Source organism: Elgaria multicarinata, chromosome 8 (genome assembly GCF_023053635.1).
Source record: "Elgaria multicarinata webbii isolate HBS135686 ecotype San Diego chromosome 8, rElgMul1.1.pri, whole genome shotgun sequence".
Lineage (NCBI taxonomy): Eukaryota > Metazoa > Chordata > Lepidosauria > Squamata > Anguidae > Elgaria > Elgaria multicarinata.
In genome coordinates, this window is record NC_086178.1 from 66,704,806 (window position 1) to 66,732,328 (window position 27,523).

At 38.7% G+C, this 27,523-nt stretch overlaps 1 protein-coding gene across 2 annotated transcripts in view; it reads left to right on the forward strand.

The window, feature by feature from the left end:
- The window catches only part of ATRNL1 (attractin like 1), a 682,244-nt gene that overhangs the window by 134,281 nt on the left and 520,440 nt on the right, over positions 1 to 27,523 (forward strand). Inside the window, exons 11-15 of one of the 2 annotated variants that reach the window (XM_063132703.1) lie at positions 6,067 to 6,151; positions 9,059 to 9,267; positions 16,293 to 16,411; positions 25,850 to 25,982; positions 26,621 to 26,802. In XM_063132703.1, the coding sequence (XP_062988773.1) occupies positions 6,067 to 6,151; positions 9,059 to 9,267; positions 16,293 to 16,411; positions 25,850 to 25,982; positions 26,621 to 26,802 (728 nt within the window). Of the gene's footprint in view, positions 1 to 6,066; positions 6,152 to 9,058; positions 9,268 to 16,292; positions 16,412 to 25,849; positions 25,983 to 26,600; positions 26,803 to 27,523 lie in introns of those variants that run through there. The other variant, XM_063132704.1, reaches the window with a different exon arrangement.

Here is a 27,523-nt window from a genome sequence, read left to right on the forward strand (position 1 = left end):
AGCAAGCATCCCTGCCTCACACCTTTTGTGTTTGGAATCGAGTCTGTTAGGTGTTCTCTGTCTAATCTGATTTTCAAAGATGTATTAGAATAAAGAGCCTTTATACATATTAAAAGTTTCTGGTCAATATCCAGAGACTGTAGTTTGGTCCAGAGGTGTTCCCGTGGGATAGAGTCAAAGGCAGCTTTAAGATCAATGTATGACACATAAACATACTTTACAATACCGTCCAGATACTTATCCACAACATGCTTCAGCATAAAACAATTATCAAGGGTAGATCTGCCCGTGCGAAAGCCTGCCTGTTCCGGGGCCAACAATGCATGTTCCTCAGCCCAATCCTCCAATTTATCAAGGAGAAATCGAGCATAAATCTTCCCTGGTACATCAAGAAGGCTTACTGGCCTGTAATTGGATGGGTTGTTTCTGGAGCCTTTCTTATAAATCGGGACCACTATAGCAGATGACCAACTGGACAGTATGGTACCTGAATTATTAATTTGGGAAAAGAGCAACGCGAAAATTGGCGCCCACCAGTCAGGGAAAGTAGTGAAAAGATCAGGTGGGAGTCCATCTCCACCCGGAGCTTTCCCGTTTTTTAATGTTAAAATTAAAGATTTGGCTCTTTCGACTGAGATGTTGCCCTAATCACATTCACAATTACAGTCCAAACAATCATCAACAGGGAGTCCAGAAAAGACAGAATCATTAAATAGCCTCCTAAAGTGGTCTTCCCACTCAGATTTAGCAATGGGACCCTCTATCACAGGTTGCGACCTTTTTTCTAACCTCGCAATTATATTCCAAAATTTAGATATATCTTTTTGGAGAAGTGCTAGTCCAAGTTCCCTCCACTGATCCCTATAGTAGCTATTTTTTTCGCTCTTATTAAGTTTTTATATTTCGTATGTAAATTGTAGAATTCTAAAGGTATTTTAGGGAGGTTTTTGGTACGATAGTCTTTAATAATACTCACCATTTGCTTTTTTAAAGCCGTGCAATCCTTATCATACCATAAATTTTCCTATTTAGTCTGATGGATTCTTGACCGAGGACCTTTTTTTACCTCAATAAAAAAAGGTCTAAGAAAATTTATTAATTTATCAAATAGCTGGTTCACTAGCTCAATAGAGGACGCTTGGAGGAGTTCATTTCTTAGGGTCAGAAGTTCAGATGAATAAAGCCTCTGCTGAAGATCTACTTGTAATAAAGAACTCCACTTAATCCTTTTATCTGATGTCAATTTCACTTGATCAGAATCTAAACGATAACTGACAGAGGAAGAAACCTCATTTAGTCCCCGAAGAGAGAATCTAAGTGGTTGATGGTCACTGCCAGCTATGGAATCAACTAGGAAGAAGGAGCACAATGACTGGAAGGCATAGGAGATCAGTACATAATCAACTATACTCGCACCACCGTTGTTTATATAAGTAAATTCTCCATCTGACTGAAGCTCATTGGATGACTTTGGCTGGGGCACTGACTCTCAGCCTAACCTACCTCACAGGATTGTTGTGAGAATGAAATGGAGAGGAGAAGGACCATTTAAGACACCTTGGGTACCTCACAAAAGGAAAAAAAAGGCAGGCTATAATTGTAATAATAAAATTAAAAGTGAAATAGATGATATCTGTATTGTATTGTTTATTTGTTGTTTCAACCATCATGGTTATATCAACTTTACAAATGCAATACAGGCTAGCACACACAAACTCTATAATACAAAGAAGTAAAATACAAAAAGATACTAAAAAGGTGTTCATTAGGAGGTGCCCACAAATATGTAAAAGTTCATTTTAATAACAAAGAATTAAAATAAGAGATCCATAATACATTTATGGACCTTTTAATATACATTAAAAGGTCCATAAATGTATAAAAGTTAATACTACTGATATATTAAAACTTCATGTTAAATTTCATCGTTACAGTTCACCATATTGACCTTTATGAATCTTCATCTCAATTTTTGGGCAGCCACTGCAAATAGATAATATCAGTAGATACCATTTCACCTTTCTGGATGGAAGATCGTTTAGTTAAACTCACTTTTTAAATTGACTTTATTTTCACTTGTAAAAAACTGTGTTTGTTCCCTTTGCTAATATCAAAATAGATTAGTCATAGTTGAACCAATTTTGAGGTGAAGTATATAAATACTATGTTTTAAGCAACAGTGAAGACCACTATTGCCATAAACCCCTTACAAATGGTATCATTTAATAAGAAAAAATGGGCCAACTTCTACCTGTGGACAAAAATGTCTGTAATTATGAGTCGATTATTGATATTCTCTCTCCCAACATGTAATGTAGCAGCTGTATTGGATTATAGTTTATGTATTTGTGAGCACTTAAAAGTCATAAATGTAGTGCTGGTGCAATCTGCAGTAGCAATTAGCTGTTTATTGCTCCAGCATTAGAAAAGCAACATCCTAATGGTATAGCACCCTAATTGCTTCTTGTAGTTGACACGAATATCCTTGTTTGGTTTTTAAGGCTGCTTGTGGAAGAATCTATTCTTATATGTAAGCTGTGGTGTAGAAGCTATACCTGTAGTTAAAATTTATTGTATGCTATTTCAAACAGACCCAGCTTTATGTCTTCCTGAGAAAAAAAGGCTCTTTTTTATGGCCAAAATAAAGACAAGAGATTTATTTGACATGGAGTAGTCTGGAAAAGAAGTTTCGCATTCTTGTGCCAAACTTCAATATTTTATTTGTTGTCTTGCTATCCAGAGCTCTGAAGCACAAAACAAACAAACAGATATTTTAAGAACGTGCTGAGTGATGTTACTCGCTATACTCAGACATGGAGGAGCTTAAAGTAATTTTTATTTTTGTGAAACTCAATTACCTCAGTCATGTTTATCTGAACGTAATGTATGCACCTCATGTACTTCCATTCCAGCACAACTCCTATATAAATAGCATTTATAATTACTTGAATTTCTGAACAACCGGATGTCCCAGAGGTCACTTTGATCAATGAGCCTATACTACACATGCTAACTCATTTATTGTTTCAAAATGGTTGTATTTAGAATATGCGTCTAAAAAAGCAGACCTGTACAATTATATATTTTACACTGCCTTAATGTTCACAGAGTTTGCTCTAGGCAAGAACAAGTTGAAACAGGTTGCACTGAAGTAGAGAAATTATATTGTAGCCTGTGTTAAGTATATATCTGCTTCGAAACAGCTACACTTGATGTGAATGAATATGTGCTTCATAGAAAAGCTCTAAAGCTAAGCAAAACTATTTTTCTAGGACAGAGCTCTGCTCAATGTTTAGCACTTATTGAGAAGGCTAGGGAAGATAAGAAGGAAAGGCTATTTTAAACATGTTTCTTTTTCTCCCTATAGTCTATTGAATAGACCTGCCAGTTTGACAAATAACATGAGCAGGGAAGGAATTATTATATCTGGAGGCTGCAAGGATTCCTTATCTTAAACCTGGCTTTTAATAATGATTTTTATGGTTTTTCTTCCATTCTAAAGCCTACTCCCCCCTCCCAAAAAAGAACACAAACAAAGCTACTGAACTGCCCCACCCCTGATCAAATGAAAATGAATTGCGTGTGGCTTTTATTCGCAGGTGTTTATTTGTCCTGTTCACTATACACATAGATCTTCCTATGTGCTCTAGTAAGCCATCTGAGACATCCACTGAATTATAGGAACTTGAAGTCACTTGAATTTATAGCATAATTGAAAGATCTTGCTGGGCAGCTGCTATGATAAAATTTCTGCCTTATATGGCTCACAAGAAAAAAAAATGTTCCTGAAATAGAAATTCAATTTATAATTGTTCATCACGTTTATTTTCCAATAAATAATATCATTCCCTGTCTAAGGCTCTTGTATAATGTAAATACTACAAGTGCATCTGGGCTTCTGGGCATTGGGATATGGGAAATACACAACATGTTTCTAATATTAACCTTCCCTTATTCTGGCACTTGTGATCAGTACCCATTCATTGTTGGACTATTATCAGTGGCGACACTTCTCTGATATGTTTTTAAGCTGGTCTTTCAAGAAAGTGCCTTCCTGCCAAACATTCTTGATGCTACTCATTACTGCCTAGCAGCAAGATAGTGAAATACTGAGAATCACAACAGTCTTGGCAGGTTCTTGTGCCCCTCTTAAGGGTTTAGGTGTAGGTTTTGAGTTGGTCCGTTCTAGTTAAAAGATCAATACATGGTAGTACTATACTGAAGCATTAGGTGGGCAGACTTTTAAAGAGCAAGATTGACATGGAAAGGGTGCATGTTGATTTTGAGTGATAACATGGCCAGAGGCCATGACCATAGGGCTGTCTACACATGGGGAAAGCACCGTGGTGGCTGTGGATCTGTGCCCCCTTGGTTAGATAATGCAGGTGCAGGTTCGCAGCCACTGCGGGGCTTCCCCAACTTTTTCAATTTTGAAAAAGTTGGGGATTTACCCAGAGTTTTTCAAAGGGAGTGATTCCACTGTGTAACGTCACTCTGCGGCCAATCCAGGGCCAACCTGGGGTCAGAGCTCGGTGGAAGGCAACCAATGATTGGTCGCCTTCCACCAGGAATTGGGGAGGGGTGACTCTGGGACCCAGTTGGCTGCCCAGAAACTCTGTGCTCCTTCCTCGGTGTCAGGATTATCCAACAACGCCCTGGGAGAGGGAAAGCGTGGGTTTGAGGAGGAGGCAGCGCCATCCGGGCACCATGAAGTCAGCCCCCTTCTGATTTAATGTGGATTCATTAAAGACAAAAGGAAGCAACCAACATAGCTAACCCTGGGAGGAACGCTGTTCGAGTCTGTTCCTGCACCGCTTGCCATCCCCATTGAGATGACAAGCCTCATGCCAAGCTGGGGAGAAGGGCCTGCTTCTTCCAGTGCCAGCCAAGTCCCCTTCTCCATGTTGAGAGAGGGATAGAACTCTGTGCAGAAATAGTAAAAATGGGCAGAGGATGGGCAGGGCAATGAAGTCATATTTTTCTTCTATTTCTGCTATAATTATATGTATGAGATTTCTGTAAGAATGTGCTTTGTGCATATGATTATGTAAGCTGCATGACAGCTTTTCCCAATGTTTGGTGTTGTGTTCTATTTTTGTTTTTATTTATGTATTTAGAACGGGAATGGGCAACAGTGGATAGGGAGGGCTGGATGCTTTCCAGTCAAGCAACTGGGGGCTGGACACTCGTGAAGATAATGTCACTGCTCACCCCCAACATCTTGGATGGGAATTCTTTCAGCACTAAAGATTAGGAGATGTCAGAGATTTTTGTGGTCACACAGGCATCTCTGGAGCAGCCTCTCTTTAGTGCTGAGAGGGTTGCTGGTAGCTTTTAAGGAAGCCCAAGAACAGCTGCTTTTAAGCAGGCAATCTTATAGAATCATAGAATAGCAGAGTTGGAAGGGACCTACAAGGCCGTCAAGTCCATCCCCCTGCTCAATGCAGGAATCCACCCTAAAGCATCCCTGACAGATGGTTGTCCAGCTGCCTCTTGAAGGCCTCTAGTGTGGGAGAGCCCACAACCTCCCTAGGTAACTGATTCCATTGTCGTTCCTTCCAGCCTGTCAGTACCTTTCCAGTGACGTTTTAAAGGGAAGCCTCAGAAACTTCTGCAGAATCTTAGAGGCCTCTGGAATATCTCTTTATCCATTTGCTTTGAAGGCTGAAATGCAGGTGCTTCAGAATCAAAAACTTGGCCTTGGATCCCCATCTGCAATAAGGAGATAATAATACTAACCTACCTTACTGGGTTATAATCAGGGTTGCATCAAGATAATGTATGTGAAGTATTTTCAAGACTTGAAAGTGCAATATAAATGCCAAATTGTTGTTGTTTTCTCATAGTTAATGCTAATTTTGAGATAATACTCTCTTGAACATTAACAGGAAATTGTGTTCTTTTATATTACATTACTAGGATGGAAAATTCTTCCAAAACCTAATTTTTGTCAGGATGTCAACAGATTTTGGTCACTCTGTGGTTGCCTAGTTTATGTCAACGTTGACATATATTTTCTTGAACCTCAGTAATAGGAGCTTGTAATCTCTTATCTTGTCTTACTAGCTTGTGACGAATGGAAAGTTCTTCCAAAACCTAATCTTCATCGGGATGTTAACAGATTTGGTCACTCAGCAGTTGTCAGCAATGGGTAAATACATATTTCTAAAATTGACAAAAGAAAATAAACATATTGTAGCACAATCTCTTGAAGGTATAGTCATTATTTACAACTGATGTTCATTATTGTCTGGGTTGTCATTGGCTTATGAAACTCAGTGTGGTGTGCTAGACTTAGACTGGGGAGATCTGAATTCAAATTCTCATTCAACCAAAAAAACCCACTGGGTAATTTTGGGCAATTCTTCACAGCAGTGTTGGTTGGGAGCAGGAAATGGTAGGGTGGGGGGAGAATTCCTGTATCACGAGACAGACCTCTTTGATTTGAGGGACTGCAATGCTAATTTTGTTCACCTGACTGAACGAGAAAGAGTGAGGTACAAAAATGGATGGATAGAATCTGCAAATCTGATACTATATTATGCTGCATCATATTTGACAGTAATTGCTGAATGGTAAAATGTGAGATCTAATACCCCTTGGTATATCTTGGAAAGGTTCTGTTCAAACATCATTAGTTTGTTTGCCTTGCTATTATACAGGGAAAAAATGATGTGCACATTTTTTTAATGTATATAAGAATGTTGAGAGCAACTTAAAATCTATGCCATTGATATAGTAGTGTTCGGAGTGGGGGCAGGGGAAAGGAAGTGAGATGGTGTCATTTCAAATTATATTTAGCCTATGCTCCATTCTCTATCTTTATAAATGTGTAAACTATTGGCTAACAAGCTGGAATTAGTGCATTCATACTTTTAAATAATTACAGTCAATTATCAGTCATTAGCATGAAAAGAATAGTTACTATAAATGATGTGAAAACCATTAATGAATGTGGCCTAATATCAGACATGACATACATTTAAAATGTTTCCAGATACTCTATAACTCTATAATTGTGTGCAATACAAAGGCAAGCAGGCAATTGGACAGGACGCTTCCTCTGGCTGCAAGGCCTAAAACTAGGGCTGTGTCTATACGCTTTGAAAGCCCTGCGGTGGCTGCACAGTTGTGCTGCATCGGTTAGATCACAACTATCAAGGGGCTTTACCGCCAAGCTGTGAATGAAAAAAGTTGGGGACTGACAGGTGGGGGGTGGTACCCACTGCCCAGGCGGGGGGTGGTACCAGTGAGCCAAGTGGCTGCCGGAAAGCCTGTGCCCTTCCCCTGCATTGGAATTAGCTGCTGCCACCCCACAGCAGAAAAAGCACAGGGTTTCCCTAAATGCAGTGGCGATCTGGTGCCGTCAAGATAGCCCCCATCATAGTTGTCTTTGCAAGTATCTGCAGTGCTTGCATCTCTCAGCTGCACAAACAGCTCTGCAATATTGGCATAACCCTGCTCTAGGTAACATCCTGGGATGGCTTTACATCCACTGAAAAGAAGTGAGATGATTTTAGGACCACCCGGAAAGAAGTAGGATGATAATTACACTCCACTTCCAGTGCTATCCATTTTGTATGGAAGGGCAAATTGTCTTAAATATTGTCTTAAGTACTCAAATGAAGCATATAAAATGGCCAAGAATAATAATAGTTTTTGAGATTATCCTTCTGATGCATCATATACTTTCTGATGTGTAAAAACAATGAATGCAATACAAGAATATAACTGTATTGATTTTTCTGTTCGTATTTATATATTAAATAGGTAGGCAAACCTATGAAACTTTAAATGAATGAAATACCGTTTTTTTACAAGAGCACTAATATTGGCTCAGTTCAGACAACGTGTTTCTCAACGGTGGTTTTGGAACTCCACAGTAGAGTTTTTACACCACCATTGAGAAATGTGTTGTCTGGCGGGAAAATTCTGCACAACAGTGGAGGTTTCGTTTGGAAATAGAATATCAATGCTGTGCAGAGGAAAGTTCCTACACAACCATTGTATTGTGTGTTGTGTGGCAGGCTCTGTGGAGTTTTTTGTTGCATTGAGATGACTTTTCCCACTGGCTACAGAGTTCTCTGGCAAGAATAGCGAAAGGAGGGAGTGCTGCTCTAGGAGAGCTGCCGAGATTGTTTTTTTTCGCAGCAATGGCTGATGGGATACCATTGGGATGACCAAGGCAGGAGAGAGGGTGGAGGAACTATCACTGAAATGCCACATTGAATTTTACTAGGGTGACCATATGAAAAGGAGGACAAGGCTCCTGTATTTTTAACAGTTGCATAGAAAAGGGAATTGCAGCAGGTATCATTTGTATATATAGAGAGCCTGGTGGAATCCCCTCTTCATCACAGCAGTTAAAGGTGCAGGAGTTATACTAGAGTGACCAGATTTAAAAGAGGGCAGGGCACCTGCAACTTTAACTGTTGTGATGAAGAAGAAATTTCACCAGGTTCCCCATATATACAAATGACACCTGTTGAAATTTCCTTTTCAATACAACTGTTAAAGATACAGGAGCCTTGTCCTCCTTTTCATATGGTCACCCTAATTTTACTGAATGCCACAGTAGCCCACAGTCACACAACGTTGGAGATAGAACATGTTGTGTGGGGAGTACCCCGTAAAAACTCAACTGTTGAGTGGAGTTTTCACACTGTGTTGACTACCATGTTGTCTAAACTGAGCCATTAGTTGTCTACAATGGAGATAATCTAAATTAAAGCAATGTTATGGATAATATTGTTTTATTACATCATATGAATACAATCCAGCCAAGGTTAAGCATTTGGAATTCTGTTTATTTTAATTAGAAAGCCAAGCACGTGCTTAAATCTCTCCCATGGAAGTCATTTTGACTTCAAACTGGTTAAACCTGGTTCGATCATGCAGTTATGTATACAGCAGCTGCCTGTACTCCTCAATGGTTTTAGGACAATTAACTAAATGAACACACACACACACAAAGAAAATGACAAGTATGGAAAGGGTCATGGCTTTGAATGGTGTGTATCTTTGTAGAAATGCAACGTTATTTTGTATTACTCAATAGGTCCATGTATATATTCGGAGGCTTTTCAAGCATTCTGTTGAATGACATCCTTGTGTACAAACCTCCCAACTGTGAAGCATTCAGAGATGAAGAACTTTGTAAAACTGCTGGGCCAGGTTTACGGTGCTTATGGAACAAAAATCACTGTGTGTCATGGGAATCTGGACATGCTAATAACATACTTGGGGGAAAGTGTCCCAGAAAAATAGGTAAGTTGATTGTCCTTTAACTTTTCGTAGCAATAATAACTCATTTCCTGTGTTAAATTTAATGCATGTATGTGTGGATCACCCTGCCCTGCTCTGTAAATGCATTCAGCAGAAGGTGTAAAAGTGCAAGGTATGTAATCATGCAGCTGGATCCTACTCACAGAGTTTACACAAGCAGGTTTTCTTACACTTCTGCTGAACACATTATGGGGCAGGGACAGTAGCCACTATCCCACTGCCCTTTGTATGCATGTTCAGTGTAATATGTGAATGCTACTTCTAGAAATGTTTCCTTGTGTCTATAAAGGGGTTGTTTCTTCCCAAAACAAAAGATTTTTTTAAAAAGTCTTCTATCTTAAAATCAAAATAAGAGCAATTTACCTCCAAGTTCCATATAAAGATTTAACATCCTGTACTGGGAGTTGATAGATTACCATCAATTTCCTTCAATTTCCTTTAGTGGTTTATTGGGTAATAACTGAATACTTTCCTGTTTAATCTCACTGACATGGATCCAGAGATCTGACAGTGGAACTCTGTGTAATAGGACTTTCTGGCTCCCACCTTCCCCCTTCTATTTCTGAGGATTGGGGAACTCATGTGAAGAGAATGGGATGTAGCAGGGGAGCTGCAGTGGGCAGGAGGAATCGTGGCGATGGGGCCACATTGTGTGGACAGAAGAGCCCTTCACTCCTGCAGAAACGTTATTGGAACCAAGTCAGACGTTCTATTTAAAAAGAAACATACAATATTTCTGGTTCTAACTGAAGAAAATATAATCCCTTTTGTTCTTTGTTTTTTATATACATACATTTGTTTGTATTCACAATCTAGCTCATCTATGTTTGTTCTCAAAATACAAATATGAAAATGAGTGGCTGTCTATAGTGGGTTTTTTTTTTAAAAAAATGTATCAACAATGATTAATCCTTATGTACAGCATTAATATTACTAAGATACATTCCCTTTCTGTAAATAATGGGTAGAGAAGATAAGAACGCAAGTGTGGCAGGAGAAACATTGCAGGAGATGGGTAATTGGTAAAGCAGGAGTATATTTGAGAAGAGGTATGAGTTGCAATGACATATAGTGAGAGCTTTTCAGGGCACAAGAAGATACCTCTTGAACGAGGACAAAAACATTTCTTTAGTTATTGAGAACCTCACAAATAAAAGGGAAAGGGATGAAACATGAATGTTAGACTAAAAGGTGAAGAAAAATGAGAGGTCTTTGAGAAATGTAAGAGGAAGGAAGGGATGCGGAAAAGCATATAGAAAGGCCACCATGGCCTTTGTGATAAGGAGAAGAGTTTGAAATGGATGTGTCAAGAAATCAGAATGTAATAAAGGATTTCAAATATAGGAGAGAGTATGATGACATGAGTGAAGCAGGAGGAGGTGGCAGCAGTTGAATTCTGACATAAATTTGGTTTGGGCAGGCGGTTTTTTCCCGGCAGCAACCACTTGATAGTATTTCATGGCCTGTCTCATGGTTTTCTTTGGTAAATGATTAAAATGATTGCCTCCATTTGAGCTTGGAAAATACTAGAGATAAATTAAATTTCTCCGTGAATACTTAAAGGCAGATTCATTTTATTTTTACCCAGGCAGGTCTCTTTTCCAACAATGATTTAAACGTTATACTTATTGATCTCTTGATACATCCTTTATGCTACTGACAGAACCATTTTTTGATCACTCTTTTGCTGGGGATGCATCCATTCCTATAGCCAATACCTGTGTTGTCAAAGTGAATTACTTGGCTATAAAATCACTGTTGCCTATTCTAAACAAAATTATAATAGGTTTTTTTCATTAGTAGGCTAGTCTGAATTTCCAGCCTCCTCAAGTTACAAGGGTTTATTGCATTATTTATTATATTTCTATATCACCTAATTGCCCTCTGGACAGTTCACAACAATTAAACTAGTGCTGTGCTGAAAATTTCTTCCATGAGAATTTTGACCATTCTCATTCAATTTGATAGAAAAGAAATTGCTTTTGGGGGAAATTCAAAGGAGAAGAAATTTCAGAGAATATCTCATGGGTTTGTTTCAGGGTCCTTGTGCTTACTTTGCATAGGAGATGACTATGAAGTGTGTGAGTGCCCTGTCTTTTATTGTACAGTCATCTCTCCGACAGCCTGTAGACTTCTTGGCTTTCTGCATTTCCCACCCAAGGGAAGACATCATAAATGTATTCCTCCCATAAGGTGTTTTCCGATCAGGAAGTGTAGGCAGTGTGGGAGACTATAGAGTAATGGTGTAATAGAAAGAATAATATAGACAGTACCCACAGCCACATCCCAGGGATTAGTTGAGGTCAAAAAAAGCTGCTCCATGCCACTGAGTTCGCCTGTACCTCTAGTGACAATGCTGGATCCAAGAGCACCCTCAAACTATGAACCTGATCATTTAGGTGGAGTGCAACCCCAATCCAGAACAGGTTTTACATCACACAGCCAAATAAGAAAAACATCCACTAATGGCACTCCATCTTGCCTGGAGTGCCAAATTTTTAGATAGTATTGAAGAGTTACTTCAGTATGATTTTATATTACATTTTTGTACATCTCCACACCACTCTTAACTCCCAACTTGTCAGCTCCTAATATTTTGTAGTGCTCTATCTAAAAGTGGACGTATCTCTGAACATCTTTTATGGTTAAATGTAAGGAAGCACTGTGATTTGACAAGAATTGTACAAGACAGGGATTGTACTAAGAATAGATGAAATGTGTTGCTTAATTTCTCAAATGAGATGGTTTTACCCTTGCTGTTCAGTTGCTTAAAGATGCACATAAATCTCTTTTGAAATCTAAATTGTTTTCTTATCAGAGCATATGTTTGATTATGTCTCTATCTTGTTATGCAATCAAAATTCAGTACGTTTTTTATTTTTTATTTTTTTAAATCTCATGATGAGAAGATGGTGGCCGGTATATTTTGAGTTTTTACATCTCAAGCCTTTGCAGTATAGTAGTTTGTATACTGTTCTTGGGAATCCTGCATCCATACCTCCAGTATTTCTAAGGAATAAGACTGACATTTTTCTATTGAAATTTAAAGGCCAACTATAGTTAATTATTTTATTAGGTTTTTGTTTATGACTGATAGTTCTAGTAAACCTTTTACTAGAACAGAGTCAATTTACTTCCTCTATTTAATAATGTGGTTTCAAAGGGGTTAGAAATATAGTTTAACTCTGGCTCTATTTCCTCATAAGTGTTTGGAACTGTAGTACTCCTTGTGTCAAAAACTGTTTTAGCGATATGAAGTGAAACTCCTATTTTCAGTCCTAGATAACTTGTTGATGCTGTTTTCATGTGTATTTAAAATTGCATATTGTCTACCAATGAGAAATCCATTTAGGGCTAGAACTTGGTGAGCTTTTGCCAACTCAGTCCCACATCCACCAGCTGGCCTGACTTAGCCCTCACCAAGTTGAGTCAGCAGATGGATTTTCCACATATGCACGATGGCATAGCAGTGGAGGCAGGAGGATGAGCAGGACCACCATTTCCCCCTCATCCTACATTTTGCGCATGGTGGCCCCGCTGCTGAATGCAAATGGCTCCTTCTCCCCTTCCCAGGTGACCCTAGGAGGGGAAGAAGGAGCCATTTGCACAAAGCGATGATACCCATGGTGGCAAGGAGCAGCAGTAGGAATCCCTGCCACTGCTATGCACAAATGGCTCCTTCTCCCTTTCCCAGGTCCTGGGAGTGGAGTAGTCATTTGTGCATAGCGCCTGCAAGTTCTGATAGGAGCCCGTGCCTCGGCTCACTGAAGCAAGCTGATCCAGAGGCTGGAAGAAATTCATCAAGACCCATCCCTGTGCTAGTAGAATGTGGACCTTCTGGGAGTCTTCTCCCTTGCATTTTATCACCTAAACCGCTGGAAGATTCAGAACATACCTGACCTTCACCGATCTTATCTTCAGAGTTTCTTGCTTTCTAATTGTCCCATTTTGTCTCAATGATGGGAGGGAAGGGGTTGCCCAAACACCCTACAGTGTGGGCCCCTTACTACCCCTTATGTTCACCTCAGCCTAAGCCAAGTCTCAGGGCTTTCAGGACACTTAGAGTGCAGAAATAAGGATCCAAGCTGGCACCCTCTATTTCAAGCCCCAAGCCTGAAACTTCATGGAGTAGCAAGTAGCCTGTAGCCTAGCAGAAGGGTTTGAATTTAGTACTGAGGTTTACTGGAAGAAAACATACACAGCTCTAGAAACAGAGATGAATTTTATTTATATAGGAGAAAAGAAAGGGGATAAAAAATATACAAGAATCAGAAAAAAACCCTTGCAACAATGTTCCAAGCAAAAATATCAAAGTAATACCTAAACCTATCTTCCAAAAGTACTGTCAGGATCAGGCTTGTTCTCTCTAGTGTGGGGAAAGGGGGTTGGGGGTGGCGGCAATTGGCCTCAGAATCTGAAGAACCAGGAATTTACCAGCAAGCATGGGAAGCGGGGGAGGAGAATCTCCAAGACTCTTCAGGAGTCAAGGATGAACCTTCTCACAAGTTTATCTGTGAGAATGCAGGCAGCTCAGAGGCTATTCCCCCCCCCCTTACTCCTGAGAACTCAGTTTCTGTTTGAGGGGAAGGGGACATTGGAGTTGACAGATCCCAGAGTCCGCCACAGAGTCAAGTGCGTGGAATTGAGAGGAGGTGGAAGGATGTTTAAATGGATACTGTTTTATACTGTTGTTTTTACATTTTTGATGGTTTTAAATTTTGTATACTTTTTAATGTTCACTGTTTTTAACTTTTGTAAACTGCCCAGAGAGCTTCGGCTACGGGGCCGTATATAAATTTAATAAATAAATAAAGGTGGTCCTTTAGGATAGTGGCTCGCGAGAAGCTCCTCCCAAAAAACCCTCCCTGAGCTAAATTACCTATTGGACTGTAAGAAACAGCCCTGCTTTAGTTGAAAGCAACTGCCTAGCTTTGTTAGCCAAATTAAGCTTAGAGGAAAGCTCCTAGCATCCACACTTCTTTCAGGTGTGAAGAGATGCTTGTTTGTTAAATAAAGCTTCATGGATTACACAGCAGATGTCTTTATTGCCTCGCATCAGTGGGAGGGCTTGGAATCAGGACTGGTACAGGCCAGAAATGACAGGGCCCAATCCAGGTTCCAGATGCTCACAAGCCCAAGAGCAAATTGGCACAGGTAGACGAAGACAAATAGGCAACTCCAGGCCTCCTCCTTTTATGTGCAGATCCCTGACAACACAGCGAAGATTTTAAGGGGCCAATCACAAGTCGACTACCACAGCTTCCTAAACCCTGTAAGGGAGGGGTGCAGGTTCAGATTAACTGAGTTTTACTCTGGCTTTGAATTCTGGAGGTCTCTCAAGATAACAAGACTCATAGGCACAAATGGTTACATCACTATGTGCCATTTCAACATGGCCAATGGAGCGGTCACACAGAGCGCAAAAAGAAAATGGAGTTCTTCACTTGAAGCACAGAGCAAGAATAAAATTCTTGACATATTATTCAAAAACCTGTCCTGGGGAAAATCCCCTCAAACAAACTGATTTTAGGAAGCATTTCTCTCTCCCTTTCTTCTTTTTTCCCTCTCTGTTTTAGTATTGTTCATGCCTATGGCAGCTAAAATTAAAGGACATTACAAACCAAATGGTTATAGCCTTCTTGTTAACTATTAAAAAAGAAATCATTTTGTTTTATGTCCTAGGTCAGGGGTCCCCAACCTTTGAGAGTCAGGCATATTTTGAATATTGAGGGAGTATTATGGGCCACCATGGAGAGGGTTTCCCCATTCATACAATGACAGCCATGGCAGACATGGTTGGTCACCAGACACACATTTTTTCAGAAGGCAAACTAGTGACACTAAACAAAAAGTATCTAAGAACCAAGAATCTACGTACAAGACAGAAGTGGGGTCTGAACTCCAAAACACAAAGCCCTGTCCTGGGGACTAGCACACAGATAAACTATGTAATTCACTTTTACAAGATGCAGTGATGGCCACCAATCTGGGTGGCTTTAAAAGGGGATTGGACAAATTCCTGGAGAATGGGGCTGAAAATTGATGCAAGTTGGTGCTATTTCACTTTTGTCCTACTTGTAAGTTTCCCACAGGCAGCTTGTTGGCTAGTGTGTGAACAGAATGCTGGAGTAGATGGACCCTTAGTCTGATCCAGCATGGCTCTTCTTATGTCCTTAAGTTATTCCGACCACTCCTTTGAACACAAATAAAGATGGTGCTGGAGGGTAGCACTTTGCTTTGCAGCATGCCAGCCATTCCAGTTAAAAAATAGATTAAGGAAATCTTAAGACATAAAAATGAGGAGGGAGAGGGAGTCTGTTAATACTAAGAAAGATGTCTATAGACACATCTCCATTTTAGAAATCCAGTCCTAAGTATTGAGGTGCTCCTGTGGCTGTATAATAAATAACTGATAGAATATTAGACTTTGAGTGGGGAGACCTGGGTTGAAATCTCTATTCCTAGGCCCAGTCGCTTGGCCCAGCTTAATTTACTTGGCTTAATTTATTTAAAGGGTTGAAGGTAAAATGGGTCAAAGAGTCACCAACTATACCACTCTGAACTCCTTGTATGTTTTGTATATATTGGAACCACTATATGGTTCATAAATAAATAGAATCTCTAGTTACTGTGAAATAGTTCTCTCATTTTGCTAAATTAATGGAAAAAAAATATGACAAATGTTACTAGCAGACTCGGTCACGGATATTTTATATTTTGTATCAAGAAGGATTCGGGGGAGCAAGTCAGGGGCTAAAATTGTTTCAAGGAAGCTATATTTTATGTATAGTTAGTCATGGTGTGAATACATGACTGACTATACATAAAATACAGTTTTTGTGTTTAGCTTCATGTTAAAGAATTTTAATCTTGGTCTGAAGGTCATATTTACAATGAATAAGTGCTGGGTTTTTTCCCTAGCAGCTTTTAAAAATGCATGAATTAAAAAGGACGACATCCTTTGTCTCTCATCTTGATGCTTGCTTTGTCTTTCATTTGTGTTATAGCTGCAGCAGATGACAGATGTTACAGATATGCAGACTGTGCCAGCTGTACTGCCAATACAAATGGTTGTCAGTGGTGTGATGACAAGAAGTGCATTTCAGCAAACAGCAACTGCAGTGCGGTGAGTATTTATGAGTATGTGGCGGTCTCGTTAATGACACTGCTTTGTAACCATTAGCTTGCTCTTTGGTGTCGTCAAATGTAAATGTCACATTATAATCAGATTTTTGAAATACATATGAAATTAACTTCTTCATAAATTAATTGCAAAGACATTTCATATAATTGGAAAGAGAAATAATGAAATTTGTAGAACCACCTTATTTTCCAATTTCCCTTGCCTATCAAGCAAATAACTTATGCTTTTGATGGCAGTTATAATAATCAAAGGTTCTCTGAAACGTTCTTTTTATCCAGCCATTTATCCAGGGTTTTATCCAGGGTTATCATCAAGGAAAGGTTGCCTGCCTCCTCCTCCTCCTCCTCCTCCTCCTCCTCCTTTGCCCCTTCTAACCTGCTGGACTATTACAGATAGCAAAGTTGTGAATATCAAGTAGGATCTTGCTCTCAGAAGAATAAGAGTATAAAAAAAGTTCATAACCGGTGCATCTCACAGTATTGCTCACTGAAACATATACCAAAGAATTAATACTTGTGACTTGATATGAATGTACCCCAAATTGATTCGTTTCAGGTATTACATTTATAGAGTTTGAGACAAATCTGCTGAGAATATATGTATTATTACTGTGCTGAATTTTTCTATATATTTATTTTCAACCAATCTTTTTGGGGAGGGGCAATAATAATAATATTTATTTATTTATTTATTATATTTCTATACCGCCCAATAGCCGGAACTCTCTGGGTGGTTCACAAAAATTAAAAACATTCAAAGTATAAAACAACAGTATAAAACCATAATATAAAATACAATATAAAAGCTCAACCAGATGATGATGATGATAATAATAATAATAATAATAATAATAATAATAATGCAACAGCCCTGTAATAATAATAATAAAGCAACAGCCCTGGTTTGGCCACAGCATTCTGGACCAGCTGAAGTTTCCAAACACTTTCCAAACTCCACAAATAGCATGTTACACATTTCTTAGTGTGAAGTAATAAAGATGTGTTACTCTAGAAATGGGCAGAGTTAGTACACTTAGCCTTAGGTGTGCAAATGCACTCATGGTCAAAATCAATTCATCCAGGTCAAGGGTTTAATCCAGGAGTATACCCAACATGTAAACCTGGGTTTCAAGTGTAGTGTGGCCCCATCACAGGTTGAATCCCTGTACCTTGAGCTGCCTTTCAACTGACAGAGCATTTCTGTCTTGTCTTTATTTAGCTTCCGTATATTTATCCTCATTTATTTATTTATTTATTACACTTATATAGCCAGGGCTTTCTGGGCTGTTTACAAAAATTCTAAAATTAAGATAAAAATGGGTATACAAAATTTAAAATTCTAAAACACAGAACACACACACATAAAGCATTAAAAACTGTTTAAAAAACAATTTTTCCAACATCAGATATTGATTGAGAACATGAATAGCTTCCTTGGATTTGAATGGAAAGGAGAGATAGAGTTGGGTGTTATCAGCATACTAGTAGCAGCAAATTCCAAAACTCCAGGCAACCTCTCCCTCTCATGTATGTGTTAAATAGCTGGCGAAGTGGGGGTGGGCGCAAGATGGAATCCAGAGGGACAGCAAAGGCCAATCATCATGGTGTTGGACAGGTATCCCCTAGCACCATCATTTGAAGTCATGCCTCCAAAGAGGAATGGAGCCACTATAAAACATTGCTTCCCAGAATCATCCCAGTCAGGCTATCTAGAGGGATACCATAGTTGATGGTATGGAAAGGCACTGAGAGGTCCAGCAGAGGGACATGATCCCTGTCCAGTCTCTGTGTAAATCATCCACCAAACTGACCAAAGGAGTCTCTACTCTGCAAATCCTGTCCAGGGTGATAATCTGGTTAATTATATTAACGAATAATTTTAAAATAATGGTGTAAATTCTCACATTGATGACTGCTCATATTAATATGTTTTTTCCTGTCTTCATATGTTTTCTGAAGTGTATAAAATTGTTTATTAGAAAAGGAGGGGGAGATTTCAGCTACTTATTTACTTTTCTGCATTTAAAAAGAAAATCCACCTTTACCCCGATTTCTAACCACCCTGATACATGTTCCCTTGAGAAGAAACATGGAGATTATTATCAAAAGTGATTGACTTTACTTATGTGTTATCAGTGGCATACAGTAGTGCTTTTGACAGGAGAGTAAAATTACTTGCGATAAGGCAAACCCTCAGAAGCACATCAGAATGCTGTGGGTATTTTTCAGAGTTGATAAAAACATTTATAGCTAAGATAAATATTTCTCTTTAAAAGCAAACACATATTAGAAAAGCTGCATGCATGCAATGATTTTTAAAAAGAAAGTTCCAAATACTAGTTCATGTGATTTTTCTTATTTGATACTAAGAAAAAGCAATGGTAAAAAATCAAGTCAAATCTATATACGAAGGAAGGGAAAGACTAAAGAAAGAATATTACATTACAAGTATATATCATATAAGGCCTGTTAGGCAAGGACAGCTGGATAATGAACAGAAATTATACTTTGGACTTTTCCCACATCATATATTATCTTTATTGAGAAAGCAATGAAGCTGAAATTTCAAACCAGTCAGGAATGCTAAAATGTAGGAAACATAGTTGAAATGTAAAATGTGCTAAAGCCCACCCTTGTTAATCATTTGAAGCTTAGGCTTCTATATTCAAACAACAGCCTGGATCCATCCCAGCAGCTACATGAGATTACGTGAACACGGATGTGCGGTAAGCTTAGTTCTCATTGTATTTGGGCGAGAGAGCTGCCAGTGGGAGTGAGCAGCCTCCTTCCTGTACGTGCTGCTCGATAGGCAGAAGAGTGAAGACTGAGATGAAGAACCAGATTGCTTCCCAAACATGTACATGAAATCAAAATAATGTTTTAACTTCCAACAATGAAATAAATAAATTACCCTTCAAATTAGGATAGCCCTAATAAGTAGCCCTAGTTTGCATAGATATATTGTCCATTATAAGTAATACCCATACCTCCATTTAATATGGAGTACCTGGAAGGATTTCCACTGTGAAGCCAGTTGAAATTTGGCTGCCTGTTAACAAAGGTTTTATCAATTCACATTGTGTACTAGAAATATTCTCTTTTGCTAACAAAACAGAATGGTAGGTTGGATTTAAGGGATTTTACTGTCTGTATTGGACTTTTAGATAGCTAAGGATCCTTGCCCAGTATCAGAAATTACCTTTGGGCATGGTGACTATACATGTAAATATAACCTTTTTGAACCTATAATTGGCTGATTCCTATGTGGAACAAATAGCTAATAGGGGTGTGCGTGCTGCACCAAAAATCCAAGGGTCCGACGGTGCTGATGGAGCTCCGAACTTTCAATTCTGATGAGTAATTTGGTGGTGCAGAGAGATGGTCTCCCTCTGAAAATTGGAGTGGAGAACCTGCTCAACGGAGCTTGAGAACACCTACTGTGCACACCCCTAATAGTTAAACTAATTGTTAAACATATAGTTAAACAAATTGTCGAATAGTTCTTGTTGTTATACTGTGCTATAGCCCTAAAATTAATTTTATCAAGGACTTGTGAGATCAACTTTTGTTAAGTATTAATGGAAAAGCTTTTTTCTAGGTAAATACCTTAACATAGTAGTTGGATTGGTATGGATCCAGAGTAGAGTACACATCTGTTTAGAGAAATTAGGAGATGTATTTATGTTCTTAGCTTTCCTTTGAATTGAGCAGTAAGATGTCTCTTTGTAGTCACACAAACATAAGCAAGCAATAGGGATGATTCAGAAGTACTTCTTTGACAGCTATTTCACATCTTTAAAAGAGGTGATAAAAGAAGTGCAATTTTGCGAGTAGAGGAAGCAGAGAATGAAGACACGGACACAAGAGCTTGGGTTAACTAGGGCCTCTTTATTAATTATTGGTAATTCAACCCTCCCTGGATCTGCACATGAAAGTGCGGGAATTAATTCCTTATCTCAGGCCACTTCCTTGTAATAAAGGGCAAGCCACTCTCCAAAGCAAGGAGTTGGGTAAACCGGCTCCTTCCTTATGTGACACTTTGTAAGTGTGGGGAGACCACCCTACTACACCCCCGCCCATTGCCATATCGACAGCGAGTAGGTGAGGACAGGAGGGTCCCCAAAGGCATACCATATCCTGGCACTGGGACCGCGTAGCCCCCGAAGAACAGGCCATCCGGCTATGCCAATCACCATAAAGGTGCCAGAGTGCTCACCGTCCCTATCTAATAAAGCCGATTCCCCCACACATCCTTAGCCATGAATCAACCTAATTAAACACCCCCTCACATAAAACCTCCAGTATGGAGGTTTATCCTCTCGAGGTCGGTAAAATGAGTACCCAGTTAACTGGGGGAAAGGTAATAATGGCCGGGGAAGGCAACGGCAAACCACCCCACTATAAGGCCTGCCAAGAAAATGCCAGCAAAAGGTGGCGTCCCTCCAAGAGTCAGTAATGACTCAGTGCTTGAACGAGAGGTTCCTTTCCCTTCTTCTTTGTAACAAAAACAATGGGCCAGTTTGCACAATTGATGGCACCCACTATGGTTTAAATAACCCCATATAGCCCATGGGTTTTGTCTGGCTTGTTACCCACAGCAACACACAACATGTCACATATTCAAAATGTGAATATTCAAAATGGCAGCCAGTACATGCTGCAACCCCCATAGCTTATTTACAATGAGTGCCCATAATCGTGCCACTGGATCAGTAGTTTTTACTACTTTAATGTATTCACAATGAAGACTTCCCGTTAAAATACAGATAATTTACCATGAAGTTGTGAAGATATCCTAGTCCTGCTCTGATCTTCCTCTATAGAAAACATATTTTATCTCACTGTCTGGTAAATAGAAGCAGCATGTGAAGAGATACAGCAACAATCTATTCTATCATAACACAGGAGTGCAAAGTCTGGGTGTAAACAAGGCCTTACTAAATATAAAATCTTGCTCTGAGGCACATAAATGGCGTGGAAAAGCAATATGAGAGAAAAAGATTGCTAGGCCTGTTGGGGAGAAATGTTGCTGTTTAGGTGTCTTAGAAACATCATCAAACTTTTTAATAAGCAAACACAAGCCTTCACAGAAACTTGGGCAGAAAAGAAATTGTCATTTGTAGTGTTGATAAGGAGCAGGGGAGCGCTTAAAATATCTGGAAAACTGGCACAAACAAAACAAACCTTGAACTACTGTAATCAGTTGGGCCATTGCATATGCTTCTCTAGATCTTAAGGGAATTAACTAATGAACATACTGAACCACTAGCAATTATTTTTGATAAGTCATGGAGAACAGTGAAGGCACCAGAGAATTTGAAGGAGGAAAAAATAAACATGGTTTCAATCTAATCAAAATGAAAATATAAAAGAAGCCACTGCTATGTAATTCTAACTTAAATAAACTGATACTGTATACAGGCAACAGCTTCTTTTATGGTTAACTTGTAGCACCAATCCAGAATTGTGGGGGGAAAGGTGCCCTAAAATGACAGATATTGTATTGCATTGCATAAGTTCATATTGATTCTGTCCCGTTTGCTGATCCTAGTAGTTCCTAGACAGGCCTTCCTGAACCGCCCAGAGAGCTTTGGCTATTGGGCGGTATAGAAATGCAATAAATAAACAAATAAATAACCTGGTGCTTTCCAGATGTTTTGTACTTCAACTTACATCAGCTCAAGCCAGCATGGCCAATGACTAGGAATGCTGGGAGTTGTAGCCCAAAATGTCTGCGGGGTACCAGCTTGGGGAAGGCTGCCTTCACTGTCATTTCAGTTGCTTGCAATTTATTTATTTATTTTATTTATTTATTTAATTACATTTATATACCGCCCCACAGCCGAAGCTCTCTGGGCGGTTTACAACATTGCAATCAGGATTGGAGATAGGGATCACTACAGTTAAAACAGTGAGTATAAAAGCAGTACTTGTCTTTTGAGGATCCCCCAAGAGAAAATATAATTCAACCGCTAACAGATGTTTTCTGTATCATGCTAGTTTACTTTTCATGAAGCAACATACCACTCTTGATGACAGTGGGACTTCATGGAAGGTAGCCTACGACTGTATAAGGAAACAATGTAATTGAAAATGAGAGTTTATCCCTGTCTTTCCATTTAGGTGTTTTGCATCTCTTAAAACTATAAGAAAACTTGTACAACAGATGTGTTGTCTTAATTCTGAATTTAATTCATTTTGTTAGCTCTCGCTAGAACCTTAGTGTTAACAAGAATTGCATATTGGATTTGCATTTACACTAGCTACTGAGATTTGTCCAGAAAGGAATGTGTAAATTGGATTTAAAGGAAATAGGGGTTGGCAGTAGGGGAATAAGTAAGAGAATGCAGAGAGGATTTTGACTTTCCTTTTAAGCATTGTTAAATAGCTTTGGGTTATCTATGGTCAGAAATTTACATTGTGAAAAAGTGGCAAAATGGGGTTGTTTTTTCTAAGTAAGTTTTTTTATTGAGCATTGCTTACTAACATATGGATTCATTTTCGAAAGCAGCCTGAACTTTTCAGGATTTGACATTGTGATAATGACATGCTAACAAGGAATATTAGGTGGGGACAGTGTTAAGTGAGCAGATGGTGCTTACTTGCAATTTAAAATTCATTGTAATGTACCTCTCAGGCAGCATTGTCAATAATGTATAATGACTGAGCCAAAGTAAATGCAAATAAGTATAAAAAGGTTCCCTCAAATTCATCTGTGCACATTTTACAGGTTTACCTTCTGTCACTTTGCAACATTTTGTTCTAGCTAATTTGTTATGTATATAGTTATGTAGCATTCTTATTACACAACATGGTTGTGTTTTCAAATTTGCATCTGACTACCTTACACCTTTCTGCTAAGACTGTAAGAATAATGGGTTTCTTTCAAAGTCTACTTCAATATACCTGCATGGTTCAATAAGAGCTTAGAACATTGTTGAGTCATTCTACTGATAATTATGTGATACTCTCTATGACTGGGATATTTTTTTTAATGTATGTACATTTAGTATTTGGCAATTTATGAGTGGATTGTGTTCCTAATTCTCAGTATTAGATTGATCTACCAACACTGTGCTGTTGCTGCATTTTTCATTAGATAATATGTATTGGGAAATCATGTATTTTTATCAGAGAGAAAGAGAGTACCCACTTTACTTAATCCAGACCACTGCAATGATAAGGTTCCCTATATGTGTTTCATCCTCATAGAGGAAAAAAAAATCATTTTTGGATATAATGTTATGGCAGCTGGATTTTTTCTCTCCCCCCCCACCAAGAACTGCTATCATGTTTTCTTCCCTTAATCTTCTTTTCTCTGTACTCCGCATGCTCAGTTTCTTTTAGCTGGTCCTTGGATGTCATACATTATGCCCAGTCTTGTGGGGCAAATCTCACTTTACAGCTTCTGTTCTGCTATGGATGCCTGAACACAAAATGCACTCACTTTTTATTATGCGTGAAGGAAGCACACATGTAGAATTTGATGAACGTCCCATTACAAGATTTGGAAATGGAGCCCATATCTTTTCATGATTTCCACATACAAGTATTTTAAAGAGGGATGGATAATTTTACACATGAGGAACTTGACTTTTGTTCATTAAACTTGGAAAAAAACAACATATCACATTACACTTTAAAGGAATAGATTTACTCTAGATACCACTAATATCCATTCATTTTTATTTATTTTGTTATCGATCATTTATATCCTGCCCTATTCCCGATGAGTTGTAAGAAGCTTACAACAAGTCAATAATTTAACAATTAAAAACATTGTTACAATTTATGACATAACATAAAACCCAAGAAAAGCAGCAGAATAAAACAATGCAGCAATCAAAATATTGAAATATTCCAAAAAACAGACCAATTAAAACAAGTTAGCATCACATACTGAATGCCTTCCTAAAAAAGGAAGGTCTTTACCAGGTTCCAGAAGGTAATTCATGAGGAAGTGAGACAGGTCTTCCTTAGAATGGCGTTTCAGAGTCTAGCTGCAGACACTGAAAAGACCCTCTCTCCAGCCCAAACTAATAGTTTCTCAGGAGTTGTTAGGAGATATAGGCAGTCATCCAAAGATTATCTCAACAGATCATCTCCTAAAGGAAAATTAAACTGTAATATGAGAAAGGTAATACTAATTTGTAGAAGAAAACTGTGAACTCCAGTTTCTTCCATAATCCAAAAATATGCAGGTTTTCTCCCCTTCTGTAGTTTGTGCAGCTTTTTTGCTGAAGGAAATTAATTCTTTGGAAAAATGTTTTACTTAGGCGAGCGGACAAGCGAGCGAGGGGGCGAGCGGGGGGTGAGCGGACGGGCAATCGAGCGGGGGGGAGCGGACTGATGAGCGGGGGGGGCATCAGACATTGGGGGAAATCAGGGGCAGGGGGAGCGGGGAACCCTTTATTTATTTTTTAAAAAAGCCTTACCTTCTTGTTGGTGCGCTGCTGCGCACATGGCCCTTTAATTTTTTAAAAAATGGCTGATGCGATGGGGCTTTCCCTTACCCCGTCACGTGTTACGTCTAGCTAGGGGCGACAGCCCGCACTAGCTGCAGCGCAGCGGCGCCCCTACTCCCCACCGGATTACCAGGTAGGTCTAGCAAGGCCCTAAGATGAAAGTGGAGCTTTTAGTGGCTGCACCAGAGGAAGAGTGGGAGGAGGGAGTATGTCAGCTTGAGGCTGACATACAAGCCACAGGCTATAGCCATATATAATATATGGCTATAGCCTGTGGCTTGTTTTAGAGCAGGGTTCGGCAACCTTTGGGGGCCATGGGCACCATTTGGCAATCCAAGAAACTGTCCTGGTCACTATAATAAAATGGCTGCCTTTTTGTGACGGTGTGTGGCAAAGGACAAATCGGAAGAGGGAATGTGACCTGCCCAAAAGACAGAGTACAAGGCTGCAATGGGGTCTGAGGCCCAGCACAGTAAACACACAACTTCTTTCAGCATTTTGTCCAGTTAACAGTGTTCGTCCAGTTTCAGCATTTTGTCCTGTGGCTTAGAAAAAAGTTTACTAGCCAAAGAAATATGCATCTCTATAATTTACTTTAGAAGAAGTGATTTGCTTGTGCTGTTTCCTAATAAACTAAAAGTCAATTGTCATATTCTTTAAAAGCAATTGTTTAAATGCCAAAACATATTTTGAAGAATGTTGGATTTATCTTCCTCAAATATTCTTTCTCATATTTAAAGAATCTTTACGTATTCTGTATTTTAATCATGTTGAAATGGATGCATACTTTCCTCTACAACCTTCTTTCAGAAAAGGTTAAGGTTCACAACAAAACTCTATGAATCCACAGTTTTCTTACGGATAGTTATATATGTAGACCAGTTAATTTCTTCTGCATTTTAAAGCTCCGTCTCCATTCTGAAAATTAACAGTTTCCATGTGTGCTTATATTCTAGTCAGTGAAAAACTACACCAAATGCCATGTAAGAAATGAACAGATATGCAATAAGCTGACTAGCTGTAAAAGTTGTTCACTAAACCTCAACTGCCAGTGGGACCAGCGACAGCAAGAATGCCAAGCTTTGCCAGGTAAAAGGGAAAAATGTGAATGGAATCATTTGTTGTTTTTAGCATTATTAGAGAAAGGAAAGGAAGTTTCAGATTAATGTTAGGAACGCAGATTTCAAAATTCAACACAGTCACCTTAACTATTCCATGTAATCAGTACAAAAATGGCAAAAAGCAAAGATTTTTTTTTCACATTTGGATTTCATTCAAATGCAGTTGCATTCTTCTAGATAACGCTTAATTTCGGTTTGGTTTTGTGAGGCAAACCGAAATTAAGCGTTTCGGTTCAATATGTTCCCCTATCAATATGTTACCTAAACCTTAATCTGTTTATGTAAAGCAAAGTAACATAGAATCTCATTTAAATCAAACCCTTTTTATTTCCAGAATGACTTGGTATTAGTCCATTTTATAACTCATTATGCTGCTATATACATTGTAGTTTTATTTCACCAATTGAGAATGTTAGTACCATTAATCCATTCGAATGTACTCATCTTTTTCAGTGATGTTTTTACAATACGAATGTATAAAATATAATGTAGGTGGTGTGCCTGTCAGTTGAACTGTATTCTGAAAAGCTAATACTAAAGCCTAGTTCTAAATGTGATGTTTTTTTCTTTCACAACTACTTTTAAGCTTGTATAACTCTTTACTAGCTCATCTGTGTGGAGAAGGGTGGAATCATGTTGGAGATGCCTGCCTCCGTATAAACTCTAGTCGTGAAAACTATGATAATGCCAGACTTTACTGCTATGGCTTAAATGGGATTCTTGCTTCATTAACAACTTCAAAAGAAGTAGAATTTGTTTTGGATGAAATACAGAAGTATACTCTCCAGGTAACTTGAGTGTTTAATTCAAAAGTCCATATGCAAATGTCAGGTGTTGTTAATTTTTAGGAATATTGATGAAACAAGAGAAATCTCAGAAGTATTTTTGCACCAGTGTACTTGGTGCCAACTCTCCCTACAGGATCTGCTGGGATGACTTTCCCCCCTATGAGGCATGTTGATAGTTTGGTTTTTAAATGTCCTTCACTTTTGTTATGTCTTGCTACCTTGACCCCTTTTGCTTTGCAGTATATATTGATTTTATTTTTAAGCATAATAGCATTAATGGAAATAGAAGTAAGCCCAACCCAACTGAGATAACAAGGTTTTTAAAAAATATCAAATAATTTTGTTCTCATTATAGTGTTCACAGCTATGCATTTAGCAGAATTATTTTAGCTGGGGGACTGCTTTGTCAACCTGAAACTGACTTTGACAAAAAGCGTAGTTGTTAAAAAGGGTCTTAAGGCTTTACTATTACAGTGAAACTGTTATTTGTCCAATGTCTCTAAGTGAAGATTGCCTTCCCTTGACTTCTGGCTAACTAGGCTTATTACGGTAAAGACGTTGTAGAACACTGCTGTTCCTAAATCTTTCTGCTATTAGCTGATAATTAGTAGTAAGGTAAAGTATTTGCTGTTTGGTAGAGATGTAGACACATAACTGAGTGTAGCTCCTTCATTTTAGTCTCATTGTTGTTTAGTGGACTTAAGCCCATAAAGCTAAATGA